Raw genomic sequence first — 20,536 nt, 5'->3', positions numbered from 1 at the left:
TTTTGTTCAAATTTTCTACCTCATAAGAGTAAAAACATAGTGTAGCAGAAAAGGTAACCGAGATGCTTAAAAATGTATAAAAACACTTCGTTGACATGGGCTACTTTTTAAATTAATAGAACAATATAAAATCTTATAGCATCCTTTATTTTTAAACTATTTTAAAGTTTTTTTTTAAAAATAAAGGGTGCTATAAGATTTTTTATTGTTTTATTAAAAATGTATATATCTAACATTGCTGCAATACCTCCACTTCCTTCCACCTTGCACCCTGACTTTGCCCTGCACTATACTCTGACACATTTGAATACATGCCTTACTTTTCAACACTCTCAGCTACCTTTTCCGCTACCCTTTACCCTTTTCCGCCACTCCACTATATTTTGACCCTTATTCAATACTCTATCTAGCTCCTATCATTAATGTTTGAGCTTTGTCAAAAACTATAAGACCAATATTAGTTTCAATAATTTTATTTTACAATTCACATTTTTCAGAGTATGAATGAAATGCATACATAGAGCGACTAAGCTTTGTTATAGTATAAACTGTATGTGATTTGGTCCAGTATAAATTTACAATTACTGTAACTGGGTCAGTCTGTTTCTGTAAATGCGTGATAAACGTGCCTTGATATTGAATGTTACAGAACCTTATAATTTAAATTGTTTTTATTGAGACTCCGTAATTATTGACAATAAAAACATCTTTCTTGGAATTTTGAGAATAATTCATTTAATTATTTTTGAGAAACATTAAATGTTTCTACCCAAAATTCAAATTATTGTGCTATCAACCACCTAAATATTTATACAATTGCAAATTGATAACATATTAGTTCAGATTTTTGTTTCATAATGTAGGCTATAATAAGCTTCTATTGCAATTTTAAAGTAACTCACAATTTTACTTTTTTTAATGATTAGTGAGTGTAATTTAGTTATTGAATTCAGGTTTTAAACAACCTGAGTTCAAAATTTCTTGTTTTCAGTGTTTGCATTGAAAATAGGACTCAAATTCAAAAGTGAATGAAACATAACTTACTTTCTGGACTAGTAGAGTATGAATCGAAATTCGGGAAAGGATCAGTTTTGGGCTGTGCCTGTTGGTCCTTCCTCAATAATTTTAATGAGTTATGTATTGTGTATCATTGGATAAATAAATATCATATTGAATTTATTCTATTTTGGGATTTGAGTGCATATTTTATTACAGTGGGAAAACTAACAAATAAAGTTAATCACTATAAAACAATACAAACCTGTTCTCAGTATTGAAAAATATGTGTACATAATTTTCTTCGCCAGTCCATTCTTTGAATCTGATGCAAGATTTTGCATGATAGTGGTTGAGTGCCTTGGCGAGAATTTCACATTGTGGTGACTCAGGGCATCCTAAAATATATTTCAACTGTACTGTTAAAAAAATCAACAATAATATCCAGGCATCCAAACCAAATATCTTGATTGAATAGAACACCAATGAGTCATTCTGTACAGGGATTTCTGTTATTGATGTTTTGAAAAAACAAACTTACTTAATTATGACATATTTTCAAAAAGCAATTGAGTCATTAAATTTCGTAGTCTTGTTAGTTCCAACTCTTTTTTTGCAGGAGCTATGATAAAGAGATGATATAATAATAACATAATGATAAGAGATGAGTGGACTCACAGTTTTAGGTGAATACCAAACCACCAGGAAGCGATTTTTCAACTCATGAATCATATTCAGAGGGATTGGCTCAAGTGGTCCCTTAGAACGGGAGTAGCAGGCGCATAATTTGTCAACTTATCTAAGCGATAGCTTAGCTGCGCGACCACTCAGTCAAACCGCTTCCCTTACTTACATTTGAAGAAACAACTTAAAATCCAAATTTTGAATCTATCGATATCCCTAATTCGTTGGTATGATATTATACACAGTAACAAAATATACATTTCCCCAATGAGAAATGTTGTACACTAGCTATGTACGGTAAAGTTTATTATATTTTGACTAAAAAAATGAATATAGTGTTGGATATCTTTATTAAAATAAACTGCTAGAAATTGTCATAAACAATTTTATTTTGATAAATTGATACAGTACGGAATCAATTCTTCACCGTTATCCACCCCTTGTAAATTCTCTAAATGTGTGGTTTCATTCAATAAACAAAATCTTCAACAAAAATTTCCATTTATAATTGATCTCAAAGAATTTCTTCATGCAAAATGATTTTCAAAAACAATAAAAAGGTATGCATAGGTTTAAATGATTAGGAGTGGAAAGGAATATTTTTCAGTAATAAGGAGATGGAAGCGGAACTGGCTGGTTCACTTGCTGAGGCATGGAGGCCTTCTTTTGACGGCAATGTTAGGGAGGTAGGGTGCTGAGGCGGAGGATAGTGAAGATGGTGGATGATGTCAGGGAGGAGGGAAAATACTCCTCATTGGACAGAGAGGAATGGAGAAGGAGGAATCATATACCTGCCCTAGGGCAGAATACTGATGATGATGATAGGTTTAAATGAAATTGTTCAGTCAACCATAAATTTCTAAAAAAATGTGTGTGCATTATGGAGTTTACTTAAAAAAATCGATCAATCAACGGATTTAAACAAAAACAATAAATCTTTTGATACTTACCAACATTATCATCAACTTTAAAAACGACTGCACCATAAGGCCAGAGTAAGTCAGGATCAGAAACTGCGTTTTTCCCTCCCGGTTTCTGAAATATAGAATAAAATACTGCTTTATTTTCAACGGTTTTCATGACAGTTATATTCGAACTACGAAATTTATAGTTTATTCAGAAATTAATTAAAATTGTGATGCTGCAGCAATGAATGAGGTCTACTCATTAGCACATAAATAATCAGAAATATTTCTCAATTCGATTTTCTGTCCAAATGCTGTATATAAATGATAAGTATAGGGCCTACAACTTTTAAGAGGCGTGGGTTATTTGCTAGATGACTGAGTTAGTTAATGATGACTAACTATGATTAGAGGTGGGTCCAACCCTCCAGAATTTAAAAAAAATGCAAGTCGAATCAATTTAATGATAAAGTACATCTACTATCTATTGAAATATCTTTATGTGACTGTTGTGTCTTGTTTTTGAAATCAATGATTTATTTCATGATGCACAATGAACTCATCAATTTTTATCTTTCTCAAATGTCTTTAATAAAATTATTCTCATGATAATAAAACAGATTGAGAAATACCATGTGTAAAGAATATGCTTTGGATCCTCTTAAACCAAACATTTTTATTAGTTAAAAAAATACAATTTTAATCTTGGACTATCATAGCCTAGTCTAATACTCTCAGATTATAATATGATTGATGATAATACTGATTGTCATTATCTACAATATATTTTCAAAATTTATTATCAGCTCATCCCTAGGCGTCAAATCTGCAAAACCGTAGAAACCAATCCGAAAAAAATTCAACTAAAAGATACATTTTCTCTGGTTCCAATTCTTTGTCAAATATTAAAATTTTTCAAATAGAATCCATTCTCCTCAAAATAAATTTTTGTTTTACTGGAAATTGGAAACAAGAATTTTAGATTGTGTTTGTATGCTTCAGTACTAAATAAAAAATATACTGAATGAACAAAACACATGAAACTCATATGATTTTTCTCACCCATGAATAATAAGAAAGCAGAGAATGTTATGAATTTTCCTCACTTGATTTCAGAAATGCTGTGTGAAGCAATTAGTAGGCATAAAAAAATTATTCAAACGTAATAGAGATTAATTTTAGTCAAGCCAACTTATAATTTTGGAATCTCCATGGCAATGATTTTCCCAAAACAGTACTCACCATATCAACACGATTATCGACCTTATATAACTAAAAATATTTTTAATAAGATTATTTAATAAGGAAATGTAAAAGGAAAATTAGCGATTTAATTGTTCTTGTAATTATTGACTGTTGACACAAAATTTAAAATTCTCAGGTTTGTGATATTTCATGCCATAAAGATGCTATGAAACTGAAATATCTACTGGAGAGATATTTTGAATATATTTGAAAGATATTTGAACCACGTTCAAAGCTTATTTGGAGTGGTTGAATATTTTGAATTTTCACAAATTACATTTCACCCACATTACAATAATGAAAAAAGTATTCCAAACTGTAACAAAGAGACAAAGTGAAAAATGTATAATTTGCTAATAAAAACATTCGAAGATTAATTAGGATAAAAGAGGTAATAGAAAAAGCGGGAAGCGCGAATATATTCTGATAAAAGAGGTAATAGAAAAAGCGGGAAGCGCGAATATATTCTGATCTGTTTTTTGACACATTTGTCAAAACTTAAATACCTTTTGCTTGGCTGTTGTTTAAAAAGGTGCTTGACACAGTAGTCACTGGAAAGTTACAGTGTTATATGAAAATAAATAAATGTTGAATAATTCATTAATTCAGTAGGGAATTGATAAACCTTATAATAACATCCATTAATTTATCGAAAAATGTTTTTACTCATGAATATGAGCTATAGTTATGATACTTTTTTTAAAAATTAGGTAGGCAAATAAATGAAAATTTTTGCAAGTAATCTGGTCATTTTTTTACGGTGTCGGAGTATTGCATATTATTTATTGGAAAATATGGTAAAGTTAATTAGTTTCAGCTTTAATTGTTAATCACAACTATAATATTAAGTTTAGTCAACATAGTAATATAATTGAATCAAGAAATAAAAGAATAGAATTATGTGATTTGTTTGTATTTTCCTCATCTATCCTATGTTGATGTAAGGTACTTATTGTAAGAATAAATAAATAAATCATAAATATTCACCGGTGCCTTCTCCATGAAGATATCACCCTCGAAGTATTTTCCATACAGTGATTTGTCAGTACCAGGCGGAATAGGGTAGTGTTTTCCACCCAATATCAAATTTTTCCCAGTACCATTCTGAATATTCTTGTAGTCCTCTTTCACGGGTAAACTGTATGCTGATAGGAAGAGAGTTGCTAACAACAGTAAACTGGATAAATGACGAATGGACGAAGGAGCTTCAAGAAAAATTGTCCAAGTCAGCTTCTGTTGAAAAAAAAAACATATTTATTCATTCTCCACAAATTTGGGACAGTAATAGTGCAAACAAATTTTCTTAAACTCACAATCACAAAACCACTTACAAGAAGTAATACATAAAAAAAGAAGAATGATTCGTTTTGTTTTAATGAATAAATAATGATTGAATGAATCTTTAAGTGTTATTCACAAATAATAAGAGCAATAATACTTGGTTGTGATACATTTTAAGGTACATTTTCACCGTCGTCCCAGGATTATAATTAAAATTATGTATAAACTATTATAAGTTTGAAGTAAATCATTGTTAATGTTTTCAAGATACAATAATATTGATTCCTTGTTATTATTTATATTGAACATGTTGAAAATTGTCTCTTATTAATTACTATTTATATCTGATAAGATGATTGGTTGATGTGGTGTATTTCGTTCTAAACTGATGTAAACAATAAAACAATTTGATTTTGATTTTTACAAATTTGAAAATTAGAGAATTATTCACAAAATTCAATCTATCAGAGTTTCTTTTGAGAATATTACGTTTTAATGAAAATTACCACAAAACTATGAATTACAATACAGTTCTGATATTGTATTTACCAATAAATTGAATTATGAATTTATTATTGAAATACATTACTAAAGCTTGTGAATGGGAGACAATCATGACCATAATGCGGGGATAGAGGCACAATTTCAGATATATAAATTGCTTCTATTTAATTGAAAATAATATAATTATATTATGTGATTATGTTTGTATTTATCCCATTTATCGTGAAGTGTACTGTACGTATACTGTAGACATTCATACAATCCTTATATACTGACATAAAATATCTACCTGATACCACCATACTGTATATATGATAAAGCAAACAGTTTGTTGAATTTCAAAAAAATTCCATCATAAATCACATTTTACACAATAAATTTTTAATGCAAATGGAGCATTCCAGGTGTGATTTACAGCAAGTGTTTCGAGGTGTACCTCCTCTGGTAGAACCTTAACATTGTTAAATAAGATATATGGCTAAAACTTGCCAATTGCATGTCTTAAAAGATATAGCAATAATTGTATGTTTGTTATGTAGTTATGGAATAGAGGCGATTAAGCCCAATTGCTAGGACACTTATTGAATCGAATTTACCATGGTCCGTTAGGTTTAATAAGTGTCCTACAAACCGGGCCTTAGAGAGCTCATTAAAAAAATAGAATAATTATTTTTACTCACCATTTCGATTGAGATCTTGATGTGAACTGATGTGTTATTTGATTAAAAATAACTTACGTATAAATAAACTATTATTTTAAAAGTAACTCCGAATTAATAGTGTAGAGAAATGTATGGAACAAATATCAGAGTTGATTTTTTGTAATCGAATAACAGAAAATGATAACTGGGATTCAGAGTTGGTGAACCACTGAGCACAGAATAAGGTACACCACCACATTTGTTGTCTTTATATACTTGAAGCAGCCACATTTTCTTCCCCTCTCATCAAGGACTCAATACAGACCCTGAAATTTGATATCAGATTGGAGCAGAAACAGGTCAAATCATAAGCATAGACTTTTGTGATGAAAGACGATCACGCATAATTTCAATGTGAACTGTACGCATGAAAATTGTGCTACTCACTACTCACTACGCATCGCTGTTGGCAAATGCTGCCTATTGTTTTCCACAGCTTATTAGTATTCTGGGCATGGTCTGTGATGATACCGTCTTTAGCCACTCAGTCACACTGGAAAGGGAATTGATAGATTTGACTGTGCCTGGTGGCATTGTCATGTTAAAAACTTGATTGAATGTTTGACTGGAAAGATTTGGGGAAGTATTGGAAAATTCCGCGGATTGAACTTCCAATTAATGATGACATAGGGATAGCTCCAAATTGCCGATTAATATTTCATTGGATATACCTATAGTAATACATGACATGGTTTATTGAAAGAGAGGCATAATTTGTTATTATTTTTGCTTTTTGAGTTAAGTGAGTTAAGTGGAAGAGGGAGCTCTTATTGCCTCAACTTCGCCCACATCACTTTTTGTAATGTTATAAAGTGCAAATAAAATACATTTATCTATCTATCTATCTTTTTGAATATTATCTGGGGGTAAGTTTTTGACATGCTACGGTATATATAATAGCTTATGTTGATAATATTAAACAAATGAAGATGATGTAGATGAAACAGTTTCTCTTATAAGAAACATTTCTTGAAGAATATCTCTCTTTTCAATAGCATGTGGGCATTATAAAAGTCGTAATAAATTCATCGTATATGCTGGTAAAGTGTTGCTAGATTTCTCTCAAAATTGCAGAATGTTAGCAACAGATCCATTGACTAAACACAGAATAAAGCTCATCCATGATAACTTGACAACTCAACCAACAAGAAGTTCTATGAACCATTCAAAATAAAATGTTAAACCACATTGCAACGCATCTTGAAGCCAAATTAGAGTTGGATTACGTATATCAAAATGAGAGGGAGTTAGAAGGACTAGGAGTATGGTAGCTATAGACATTTTGCACCTACTACAAGACAAGACTGAACTAAAAAAAGGTTAAAAATGAAAACGCATGAAATGAAAACACTTTTGAATTGGAAATACTTACTTTGACGACGTTTCGACCTGTTGTCGGTCGGTGACTTCCTTCAGACTGAGGAAACGTTTGATCATCTCATCAAATCACCCTAGCACTTTCCATTACGCACGCACTATCATAACGCTCATGCCTCTTGAGGGCATCATCTGCAATAAAAAAGTTCAAGTTGATTGTGAAAAAATTAGTATCGTATTTGAATAAAATAAATAAGGTGGAGTGTATATACTGATATACTATTATACTACATTATATAATATTGAGTACAGTATGCTGTTGTGGAGTAGAAATTTATTTATCACATTGTGTACAAATGAACGCATCAGCAAGGCCTAAACTGTTTTATCAAGTCTGATATCAGAAGATCAATTTTAAAGTTTATATTAAATAAGTACACCGTAGAAATAAAAGACACAGGTATAATAAAATAATTGTAAAATATTAAATTTCAAGGAAACATTTATGTTATTAAATAACTTTAAACAATAAAGGGAAAAAAGAACAAACGAAGTACGTAGGGTATAAAATATATGGGATAGCATTGACAAACGAGAAAGATACGGTTCGGTTTTAAAATCAATAAATAATTACTGAATATGTAGGATAAGAATTTTATAATGTGAACCTATAATGATTGGGAAATTGTTTAACTTTTTTACATGTTGGAAAATATATATTGCGACTGAATAAAAATTACTGAATATGTAGGATAAGAATTTTATAATGTGAACCTATAATGATTGGGAAATTGTTTAACTTTTTTACATGTTGGAAAATATATATTGCGTCTGAATAAAAATTACTGAATATGTAGGATAAGAATTTTATAATGTGAACCTATAATGATTGGGAAATTGTTTAACTTTTTTACATGTTGGAAAATATATATTGCGACTGAATAAAAATTACTGAATATGTAGGATAAGAATTTTATAATGTGAACCTATAATGATTGGGAAATTGTTTAACTTTTTTACATGTTGGAAAATATATATTGCGACTGAATAAAAATTACTGAATATGTAGGATAAGAATTTTATAATGTGAACCTATAATGATTGGGAAATTGTTTAACTTTTTTACATGTTGGAAAATATATATTGCGTCTGAATAAAAATTACTGAATATGTAGGATAAGAATTTTATAATGTGAACCTATAATGATTGGGAAATTGTTTAACTTTTTTACATGTTGGAAAATATATATTGCGACTGAATAAAAATTACTGAATATGTAGGATAAGAATTTTATAAATTATTAAGAATTTTATAATAGCCCAGTCAAATAGTCGTTATAATGCGGCCCGACCAAACAATAATTAAGGTAATTGATTTTATTGTTTTAATCGGTCCATTTGGGTATTAGTAAGAGTAATCTATGGTTTCTCACCAAAATTTCTCAAGGCATAACTTTTGGCAGCCTGAAAACCAAGATATTTTGATACTTTATTCAGTTTTTTCACTACATCTCCAAAACCAATTGTTCAATTGATATTTTTATTCTTTTTTTATGAGCATTAACTTCTCTACAATTTTCATCCCCTAAATGTTCTTCTATCTCCAATAGGAAGCGAGTTATAGCTTGTTGAAAATTGTTAATTTTTTTCAACTTCAAATCGCTAAATCTATGTTTTTTTCCTTTTCACTTCTTATAAAGTGGTATGTGGTATTTTTCGATCGTAATTAGAGTATTACTAAGTTGTCAATACAATCACTAATGATAGAGTTGGAACAAAAAAGGTATATTTTAGGGTGGTGATTTAATTTATGAGACTAATGATTTGGCGCTAACTTCTTTTGGGTGAATTCAGACCAACTGCTACTTGCTAAAAACGGTCATTGTTGGAAATAAAAAGTGCACGTTATACAGTGTTATAGTGTGAAAATAATAGAGTATTCACTAGAGTAGATTTCATAAAAATAGTCCAGTTGAGGATGAAACAGCAGAGTGCCTCCTCAACACCCCCTCTCCCCCACCAAAACACCAAACGACGTTAACAATTCATCAGGTTTAAACATGAAATATGAATGTACTTTTATTTATAATCTGCTGATTTGGAAACGTTGCATCAACTCTCACTGGACTATAAACTCACTCTTAGGTAAATAATCCCTACTCCAGTAAGAACTATAAAATCTACTCTAGTGGTTACTCCAGTTTTGAGGAAGTCATACCTATTATTACTGCCTCCGTGGACGTTTGGATGGGCCAGGTTGTTTGTTGTTTATCTCCTGGTGCTCTGCCGGCCTCATTGTCATCATCATTTTCAGGGTTGCCTGAGTCCGGGGACAGGTCATCTTCATTCTCAAGGTTTGCCACCACCATATTTTCGCAGTTTACCCCATCGCAATTTTTGCAGATGGGTGAACATTTCAGTCCTGCTTTGATGCATTTATATGCCCTACTGCATCCAGTTTTACATTAGCAGGACACAATGTGCTGAAGAGACTCTGGTGCAGGCTGCTGTGACATTAGTGAAGGCTGAAGAACACTGCTATCACCACTCACAGAGCACCAACATGTTTCAGCTTGCTGTCAAGATTGGATTAGGTGGCAGAAGTGATGACGTACAGCATCCTCAGTTGGTGGAAGTCTTGGGAGGCTATGTTTACTCCTAAAAGCAGACTTGGCAGAGAGTTAAGTCTTGCACCACTGTACAGAATCTTTAGAAAAGTTTCTCCTGCATCCACCACCTCCTGTTGGGTTCCATTAGGTTTGTTGAAAATGCTTACTGTGTCCTCCAGTTGTGGGTGGGTTTTGAGTGTAGAGCATAACTCCAATTTTCCTCGGCCGAAAAAGGCAGATGTTGTGTCACAACCACTTTTGGTGTAAATGGAGAGTATGTGGCTGTGGTTGTACTTGTAGGATTGAGGTGAAATAGCATAAAAATTATTATTGTAGATTTAGCAAGCATTTCATCACCATTTCGTTGAATTCTAGAAGTTTACATAACTTTCTGTGTAATTTATAGTAAAATAACTTTTATTTCACTTATTATTGAAATCTAGGATCCAAGCAAAAATACTAAGTTATCTATTTGTATGAATTAATCTAATCTGATCTTTAACCACACACATCATCCCTCTTCTGTTGATGAAAAATAAAAGCACATTCATATTTCATATTTAAACCTGATGAATTGGTAACGTCGTTTGGTGTTTTGGTGGTGGTGGGGGGGGGGTGTTGAGGAGGCACTCTGCTGTTTCATCCTCAACTGGACTATTTTTATGAAATCTACTCAAGTGGATACTTTATTATTTTCACACTATAACACTGTATAACGTGCACTTTTTATTTCCAACAATGACCGTTTTTAGCAATTAGCAGTTGGTCTGAATTCACCCAAAAGAAGTTAGCGCCAAATCATTAGTCTCATAAATTAAATCACCACCCTAAAATATACCTTTTTTGTTCCAACTCTATCATTAGTGATTGTATTGACAACTTAGTAATACTCTAATTACGATCGAAAAATACCACATACCACTTTATAAGAAGTGAAAAAAACATGGATTTAGCGGTTTTTCGCAAAGTTGAAAAAAATTAACAAGCTATAACTCGCTTCCATACATTTAGGGGATGAAAATTGTAGAGAAGTTAATTCTCTTCAAAAAAATAATAGAACAAAAATATCGATTGAACAATTGATTTTGGAGATATCGTGAAAAAACTGAAAAAGTACCAAAATCTCTTGGTTTTCAGGCTCCCAAATGTTATGCCTTCAGAAATTTTGGTGGGAAACCATAGATTACTCTTACTAATACCCAAATGGACCGATTAAAACAATAAAATCAATTACCTTAATTATTGTTTGGTCCGATGTACTATTTGATTGGGCTAAATGTGAACCTATAAAAATTGGGAAATTGTTTAACTTTTTACATGTTGAAAAATATATATTGCGACATGTTCACAAATTTCTACGTATTTCTTGAATAAATTGAATAATCATCAATACCTTCTAGAATGTTTCAGAATTCACACAAATACTACCTAATCTTAAGAGCTCAGTTTTGAATATGTTTTTAAAATTATCTGAACTCTTAATTGCTATCTATTAAAAGATTATAATGTTATAATATGCAGTAGCTTCTCAATTTGAAATGGATACAAGTGACACAAAATAATCAAAAGCCTACCTAATAAATAATGATTATATTTTCAAGCCCTCTTCTGATATTGTGTTCTTCATATGGTGTTCTTTGCCCTACAGCCCAACTTGAACTTATTGGAATAGGCTGCTTTCAAGGCTAGCCTGAGTTCAAGTAGTCATTATGCAGGTATGATAAAATAATTGTAAAATCTTAAATTTCAAGGAACCATTTTCATTCTTGGTATTTTCTATTGAAAAAATTCTGTTTAATATCACAGTTTGTTGATTGATTAATATATTTATATTGAAAAGGTGGTTTACAAAAAGATTTATTCATTCTTTCACTATAAGCAAAGAAATAAGAATGAAAAACTGTAGCCTACTGTTTACTACATAAATCCTACATAGGATAAATCCTATGCAACCTACTTAAAAGGTTGCCTAATCGGGCATATAAGCAAAAGTAGGATACGGTGTGTACGCAGAATCTTTTAAGTTATTTAAACAGGCCAATGTAATAGAGTCATTGCTTGTTTTGGAGCAAAGCATTATCATCTTCAATGTGTTTTAGAACAGATAACACTGAATATTTCATTGACTAAGTCTTTAACACGATTACATCCAAAATAGATTTTATTTGCAATGCACATGTCAATTTCCAGAATGTAGGCTGAGTATGCGCTATCATCATACCAGGTATGTTTTCAACTGCAATAGGAACATATACATGTATTTTACTTGAGCTCAACATATCATATATCAATATCGAACTTGATCGTTATAAAGACAGAAATATATTGCTGTTGCTAAAAGATTTTAATTGAAATTGAAATCCATTTACACAATAGTAATACTTTATAAGAGCTTATTAGGGTGATGTGACACCAGGTCGGACGCGACACAATAGGACAAAAAATGCACTGCGCATATGTTGGGATGCTTCTCGTGTCACATTGTTTCACCTACTCCAATGCTAAAGCCTTCCCACTGAGCCGGAGCGGTCATTTGTTCGTTAATGTCCGGCTTGATATGACATCGCCTTTTTCAACCCGTCATTGAGCACAGCGTTCCCCTTTGGTAACATTTTTGTTTAAAATTATTCAAAGTTTAATTTCCCTGGAACTTCATATACTAGCTGTCAGAGTACTTTGGAGGTGTGTACATTCTTCATTAAGTGTCATGCTAGTAAGCTTTTATGTCACTTACATCGTGTAGCACATACCTACAACAGTTTGCCAACCCATTATCAATATTGTTATTTATGTACCACTGTTAATTTTGCTAAATTTATCCCAGTTTTTTGTGACTTTCTGGGGCCCGTTTCTCGAAAGTCACAAAGTACATAATTCACTATAGTAAATATCAACAGACATGTTACTTTTTTTTAGCAAAAATCACTTGTCCTTTTACATTGACAGTGTCAATACAATGTAATCTTCCAAACTGAGATTTTTTTGAAATTCACTACCTAGTGATAGTTACCTCTTATTTTTATGATATTCAATTATTTACTTCAATAACCGGTTATCATCACTAGTGAAATCCGACCAAAATTTTCACTAAAATCAATATGTCATATTTTAAAATTTACTATGTCATATTGAATTTAGTGAAAATTTTGATCGGATTTCACTAGTGATGATAACCGGTTATTGAAGTGAATAATTGAATATCATAAAAATAAGAAGGGACTATCACTGGCGAATTTCAAAAAATCGCAGTTGTTTGGAAGATATATTGGCATTGTCAATGTAAAAGGACAAGTGATTTTTGCTAAAAAGAGTAACAAGTCTGTTGATATTTACTAGTGAATTATGTACTTTGTGACTTTCGAGAGTACTAATGCTTTCTCGTGACTTTTTTATGTGAAACTAAATTTATGAAAGTGAATCATAAAATAATAAATTAATTAGTAACATATGATTGAGGGTTGAGAATATTAATATTATGCCACTATTGAAACACATGATGTCTTTTAAAAGTTTAAGTCACTATATAAACATATGATGTTCCCAAAGTAACTACTGTAGTTTATTATTATATGCAATAGTAGCAACACTACGAGATGGCATTAAAATAATTTCAGACAGGGCTCATTTTTTCTTGCTGAGGATAATGATGTCCAAATGAGTTCTAGAGGCTTGTGTGTGGGTAATGAGACGGATGATGAGAGATGAGTGGACCTGCAGCTTTAATTGGGTTCCGAACCACCGGGAAGCGATTTTTAAAAACTCATAATTGGTAGCCTATTTAGAGGAGTTCAGATATTAAAATGGCCACCCTTATGTACCTAATGTCACCCTGATGTAGTGAATTCAGTCACCGGTACCGCTAAAATCTATAGGTAAATATGTCATAGCTTGTGATTTTCGAGAAACAGAGCCATGATGTAACTTTTTTTATAAGAGAGACTAGATTATAAATTGCTTAATTATATAGATTTTAAGAATAACGGAAAACAATTAGCTCTGTGGCCGCTCTGATAAGCTATCGATAAGTTGAGATATACACATGCGCCAGATACTCCCGTTGTAAGGGTGAACACTTGAAGAGCTGTCTCCTCTAATGCTATGTTCTATGCTTGAGTTAAAAAAATCACCTTCCGGTGGTTCGATACCCACCTAGAGCAATGTAGGTCCTCCACTCATCTCTCATCACTTGTTCCATTACCTATGTACAAACGTATATAATATAGAGCTCATGTGAGCATCACTCTAACAAGAAATAACTTATTATTAGAAATAACAAATCAGTTGAAAATATAAAGAATAATTATGTACAGATCTTCCTAATATTTTAGGAATGGAGAGAATTATGAGTTTCCACTTTGAATTTTACTATTTATGTATTCTTATACTCGATCTATTACAAAATAAATATAATTAAATAAAAATACTAGGAAATTGTCAAAAACCACAGATTTATTGATACTTAGAAAGACCGGTTTCGGTTGTTACACCATTGTCAATCTCTACCAGACAATGGTGTAACAACCGAAACCGGTCTTTCTGAGTATCAATAAATGTGTGGTTTTTGACAATTTCTTAGTATTTTTATTTAATATGAATAATTACCACAATATCAACTGTACAGAAAAGAAATAAATAAAAACTATTTCTTGCGAGTAAAATACAGCTGCTGTTTCATGAATTGGGCCTATGTAATATTTCCATAATAAATTTTCATGCAAGATAAACACGAGGAAAAGTTAAAAAATATGATAAAGAAAATATTGGTAAAAACAATAGGTGAACACCGTCTATCAGCAGTATAATGTTTTTTGATGTTGATCAACAATAAATTCTAATTAATTTTAACTAGCCTATGCCTATGCAATCAATATACATTATTTATTTGTACGTAGATACAGCTAAGGCTTATTTTTCTTGTAGCCACTCAAGACTATATTGGAAAAAATACTACTTTGAATTGTCAAAACCACTGATTTTATAATTGAAATCAGTAGTGTTAACGTTTCCAAGTAGTTTTTATTGAATATGGATTGGATATCCAACACAATTCACTTCCACATGAAAACTGAAAGCTTGCAGGCTTTAGTTGAATAGGTATAGCCTATATATGAGAATAAAAGTATTTTTATAAAAAAAAGTTCGCAATAATTAAATCTTAAAAAATATTAGCAAGATTTTGAAAAAAAAGATTGAAGGATATTTATAGGATGCATGCTGTTTCATAAAATTCCTAAAATTATAATATAACTAGATATTATATTTTATTGATTTGTTCTTGCTACCAGTTGCAGAGAAAAATAAGAATAAAAATAAATACACAAACAAATAATAGGAATGTTCCATTCTGGGTATTGTATTATAAAATATTACAAAGCTTCAATTCCATAATATTGTAAGAAAAAAGGTCACATACATGTCCAAACTAGTGCGCAAAGTGACACTTTGCATCACCGAAAGAAACGTTTACTGGTTTCTTGGGTGCAGCAGAGCAACTTTGCGCAAGTATTATACATTAAATTTTACCTACAGTTACTATTGAATGTGAAAAGTGAGTAATTGGGAGTAAAAATGTCCTATAATTCATCAAATGTTTGTCTGTGTAATTTTAAAATCAATAAAAAAATTAATTATTTGTAAAATGAATAATTCAATTTTAAATTATAAATTAGTGTACAGATCACAATTTCTTCTTCTGCACCAGACCCCATTCAACAGCACTTCTCAAAAAATTCTGAGGAGAATCTTTCTCTCAAATATGCTTATCAGGTTCTCATCTTATCCGATCTTGTTAGTCTTATTAAACATTTAATCACTTGAAATAATGAATAATTAATAATATTTATAATATATAATTGAATATATTTTCAATATACAGAGTGGCCCATAAGTCAATTGACAAAGGTGTATTAGATTAAAATTGCTAGCGTCAACTAACTTATGGGCCACTCTGTGTCATAAATAATAATATTTTAATATTTAATCAATTATTATTAATTCAACTATTCAACTAATTCAATTTTTTTAAATTGTAATATTATGAATTTATTAATAAATTTTAAATAATTATTTTGTAAAAATGACACGAATATTCTCCACTGAAGTTGAAAATTTTCAGCAAAAAAGACTGTGGATGGTATGAAACCCCTAACCACTTCAATCTTTTGTTTACCGTACCAGTCCAACACGTAATCAGTGTAAATGTAAAATGTAATTTCCAAATTAGATGTGAGTCTTTCTTTTATCATTGGGCTCAAGGTCTCCATATTGTATATGATAAGCAACAGGGAGGTTATTTATGACACTATCATCCTCATTAATTGATATCAGTATCAATAAGCATTTTTATTAGTGAGAGAGCAAAATGTATAAATAATAGTAAAATGTCTGCTGTTCAGACTGCATACAGTATGGGGAAGGCTGCCATAGCAAGAGAGCTGCACAAGCCCACTCATCGGAACTATCCAACAAGGATGGTCACTGTCAAAGGACTTGATGACCTCTATCAAGCTGACCTTGAAGATAATTTCATATTCACGTCATATATACAAGTTATATAAGTATTTTATTACAATTATCAATTGTCTCAGTAAGTATGCACATGCTGTACCAATAAAAAATAAGTCAGCTGATGAAGTGGTCAAGGCAATGCAACCTATGTTGAGACAATATCCAATGAAACATTTGCAAACTGATGATGGTAAAAAATGGTTCAATTCAAAGTTAAAGCATCTTCTGCAAAAGTATAGTATCAATCATTATTCAACCTTTTCTGATGAAAAACTTTAATGGTGGAACGATTCAAATGTGGGTCAAATTCACTGAACGAGGGACCTATCACTGGACAGATATTTTAACTTTACTTCTCAAAGAGTACAATGGCAGGATTCATCATACAATAGGTATGAGACCAGTAGATGTTGATGCGAAGCATGAAGCAATACTAGTTTCAAAACTTGATAGACAGCGCCAAGAGTATCAAGAGATATGCTTTAATTCCATCAGTATCAAGAGAGCTCGAAGGATAAGGTTGGAGACAGGTTTCATCGAGGTCCTCATCACAATATTGCAGGTGACAAGATTAGAATCAGCAAGTATAAAAATACTTTTTGACAAGGAATTTCTACCCAATTAGTTGAATGAGCTGTTCACAGAAACACGTGTGTGACCCATAGTGACTATATTAGAGGTGAGGAATAGAGGTGACCCTGTACAAGGAGGATTGATTCTATTCAGAATGAATTGTGAAAACCAAAGTACCAAGTGTTTTTAAGATTGCCAAGGTGTTGTTGAGGAGAGGAGACAAGGTGCTGATGCGTTGTGAAGGGCATGAACAAAGTCACGACTCGACTGATCGATTGACAAAAGTAATTTGATCTAGTATGAAACATGTTGTGCAGCATTAAAACATATATAAAGTGATTGACTTTGGTAAGAGGCTGTGGTCTGGAATTGGATAATGGGCAGCGGCATCATATGCCTCTATTCCCCAACCATGTGAGATGTAGTATATATAATTTGGACCATCAGACTGTGGTAAAACCAATCTACTTTTCAACATGCTTTTTGACCATGAAGGAATATGTTTCTCAAACATCTACCTTTTCTCAAAAACCACATTCCAGTCTGAGTAGCCTACAGTTGCTATGTACAATCATTATGCAAGGACTGGGCAATAGAATAGATTTATGCTGAATGTGATACAAGTAAAGAAATGCCAGCACCACATGGGGGGCTCATTAGTATATGGGTCTGGGTCGCGGAATCCAGCATTGAGACCTACATAGGCCTAAATCGATAGGGGAGGTCAAGACTAGTTCAACATTGTATCACATTGTTGTCGATTTCGAAAGATTAGCTGAACACAAACATGGTGGGAAGGTGGAATTTTTTAATCTATTTTCACTAATATACATCACAGTATTGCAAAAAAGTGCAAATTTTTGCTTTAAAAGAGGTTGAATTATTTACATGATGATTGATAGGTATTTCAAACTATTGGATAATGTAGAATGATAAATTCTGAAGAGAAAATTTTCAGTCACTTGATAACCTAAACTCAAAATTTTTCGAGATAACTTATTTGGAAAAATAAAAAAATGTTACACTATAGGCCTACTTTTCAATTATTATTATATACATTTTTGCTACCATCAGTGAGTCCAAATCAAATCAGTCCTATTTTACGCATGGTTAGGTTAGGCTTGCTTAGGTCAGCTAACCTCAAAACTCGTTAAAAAAATTGCACATTTTTGCAATATTTCAAAAACTACTGAAGCTACGAACTTGAAACGAGTTGCATTGGATTTCTCGTCAAATTTCACATAAGATTACACTTTAAACCCTATTGTAGCCATAAAAAATTAAAATCGATAAAAAATTCCAACTTTCCACCATGTTTGTTCAGCTAATCCTTAGAAATCGACAACAATGTGAATCATGGTTGAACTCGTCTTGAACTCCCCTATCAATCTCTGTTACAGAGATCTACAGTAGGTCTCCTACTGAAACCTACCAATATGTTGAATGTGATACAAGTGAAGAAATACCAGTGCCACATGAACTGCCAGCCAACTCGAGAATAATATTTTTCATGATGTTATAAAAATAAAATGTTAACAATAGATGCCATCAGACAATACTTCAGTGTAGGCCATCACACATCATGATCATAGCCACCCAAGACCGACCCAACATCAATGTTGATGTTTTTTATTTGGCACAGACCACAGACGTACGGTAGTCACATACCAAAACAGCTGATTCCCGACAATGCTAATTTTCTAATCATGTTTGTACAGAATGTGCCGGTTAAATTTTAACAGTGATTAATTCCACAAGAACCAATCAGAGGAGACGAAAAAAGGCTTTTTGAAAACACAACTTCTCTGATAGGTTCTCGTGGAATTAATCATGATTAAAATTTAACCGGCTTTTGTGCAACCGGGCCAATGATTGAACATGGCATGGTCCACGTTATAATGTCAGTATTTGATCAACATTGTTGTTGCTATCCTTGTCTATCATTCAACAAAACAGATATCGCTATCCTTCTATAGCTTCGTAACATTGTCAAATCCGTTATTACAATGTAGAAGTATAGTAAATTAAGGCAGACAATCGGCAAAGCTGTTCTCTTATCTCTATCCACTGCCATTATAATCTGGACCCCCCTATAGTTTCTATAGTCACTGGTTTATATAAATTAAAAGAATCAGTTGAATTATTAATTGATTTATTATTATTATTATTATTATTAATGAAATTATCATTATTTTTAATTAATTATTAATAAATAATAATAATATCGAGTGACCTGGCTGGCTCAGGTCTGGTGTCAGAGTTTTCAGGTCGCAACTGATCAATTTCAGGGCCTCTGACATGACCTAACGACTGCTTTTTAGGCAGCCGGGACCGGCGATTAACGTGTCCATCCGAAACACGGGAGTGGCCCGAGATAAATATCTTGCCCGGGCCGGGATTTGAACCCGGGCCTCTGAATCATGAAGCCAGCATCTGATCCACTCGACTACGGCCACTTCTTAATTAATTATTAATAAATAGTTATATAGAATTATTAATAGAAATATGCTACATTCAGCAATCAAGCGAGCCAAGTATAACTATTACAAAAACAAGGTTGAAGAAGCGACTGGTAACCCTAGAACATTTTGGTCGGTTATAAACGAAATCTCAGGTCGTATAGATAATAGTAAATCATTCTCCGTTAGTGCATTCTCCCGCCCTGGTGAAGTCATCGACTCTCAAAAAACTAAAGAAATTGCCAACCAATTCAATCAATATTTTGCCACAGTTGGGGCAAACCTAGCAAATTCTATAATAACCCAGGATGCACCAGTAGTGAGAGATGATGAACATGCTGTGGACTCTGAATTTCAGCTGCAACCGGTCTCAAGGCAGGAATTGGAGGAGGTAGTGAAGAGTTTGAAAGGGCGATCAGCTCCAGGTTGTGATGGAATCCCTACTAGAGTGATTAAAAACAATATTGACATATTTAATACATCCTATCCTACATATAGTCAATTTAAGCATTCTGGTTGGACACTTTCCTTGCGCTCTCAAAACAGCCAGAGTAATACCTATTTATAAATCAGGCCCCAAAGGCATATTCTCCAATTACAGACCTATTTCTTTGTTGGCAACATTATCTAAAATAATCGAAAAGTGTATAAAAATACAACTGACTAAGTATTTAAAGGAGTACAATCTCATCTCCAACTCACAGTATGGTTTTCAAAAGTCCAAAAATACATCTGATACTCTTTTCAATATGTCT

General features: G+C 32.1%; 1 protein-coding gene across 2 annotated transcripts in view; it reads right to left on the bottom strand.

The window, feature by feature from the left end:
* LOC111045362 (meprin A subunit beta) overlaps window positions 1-18,910 on the bottom strand; it is a 32,579-nt gene extending 13,669 nt beyond the window's left edge. The window contains exons 1-5 of one of the 2 annotated variants that reach the window (XM_022330757.2): window positions 18,755-18,910; window positions 7,689-7,825; window positions 4,818-5,063; window positions 2,631-2,715; window positions 1,262-1,394 (exon numbers count right to left, since the gene is read on the bottom strand). In XM_022330757.2, coding sequence (XP_022186449.1) covers window positions 1,262-1,394; window positions 2,631-2,715; window positions 4,818-4,832 — 233 coding nt within the window. In that variant the 5' untranslated portion in view covers window positions 4,833-5,063; window positions 7,689-7,825; window positions 18,755-18,910. Of the gene's footprint in view, window positions 1-1,261; window positions 1,395-2,630; window positions 2,716-4,817; window positions 5,064-6,295; window positions 6,728-7,688; window positions 7,826-18,754 lie in introns of those variants that run through there. The other variant, XM_039441792.1, reaches the window with a different exon arrangement.
* Window positions 18,911-20,536: the final 1,626 nt, after the last annotated feature.

The sequence above is a fragment of the Nilaparvata lugens genome, chromosome X, assembly GCF_014356525.2.
Source record: "Nilaparvata lugens isolate BPH chromosome X, ASM1435652v1, whole genome shotgun sequence".
Classification (NCBI taxonomy): domain Eukaryota; kingdom Metazoa; phylum Arthropoda; class Insecta; order Hemiptera; family Delphacidae; genus Nilaparvata; species Nilaparvata lugens.
Note: the sequence above shows the minus strand (reverse complement) of the source record. Positions and strands in the feature narration are given on the sequence as shown.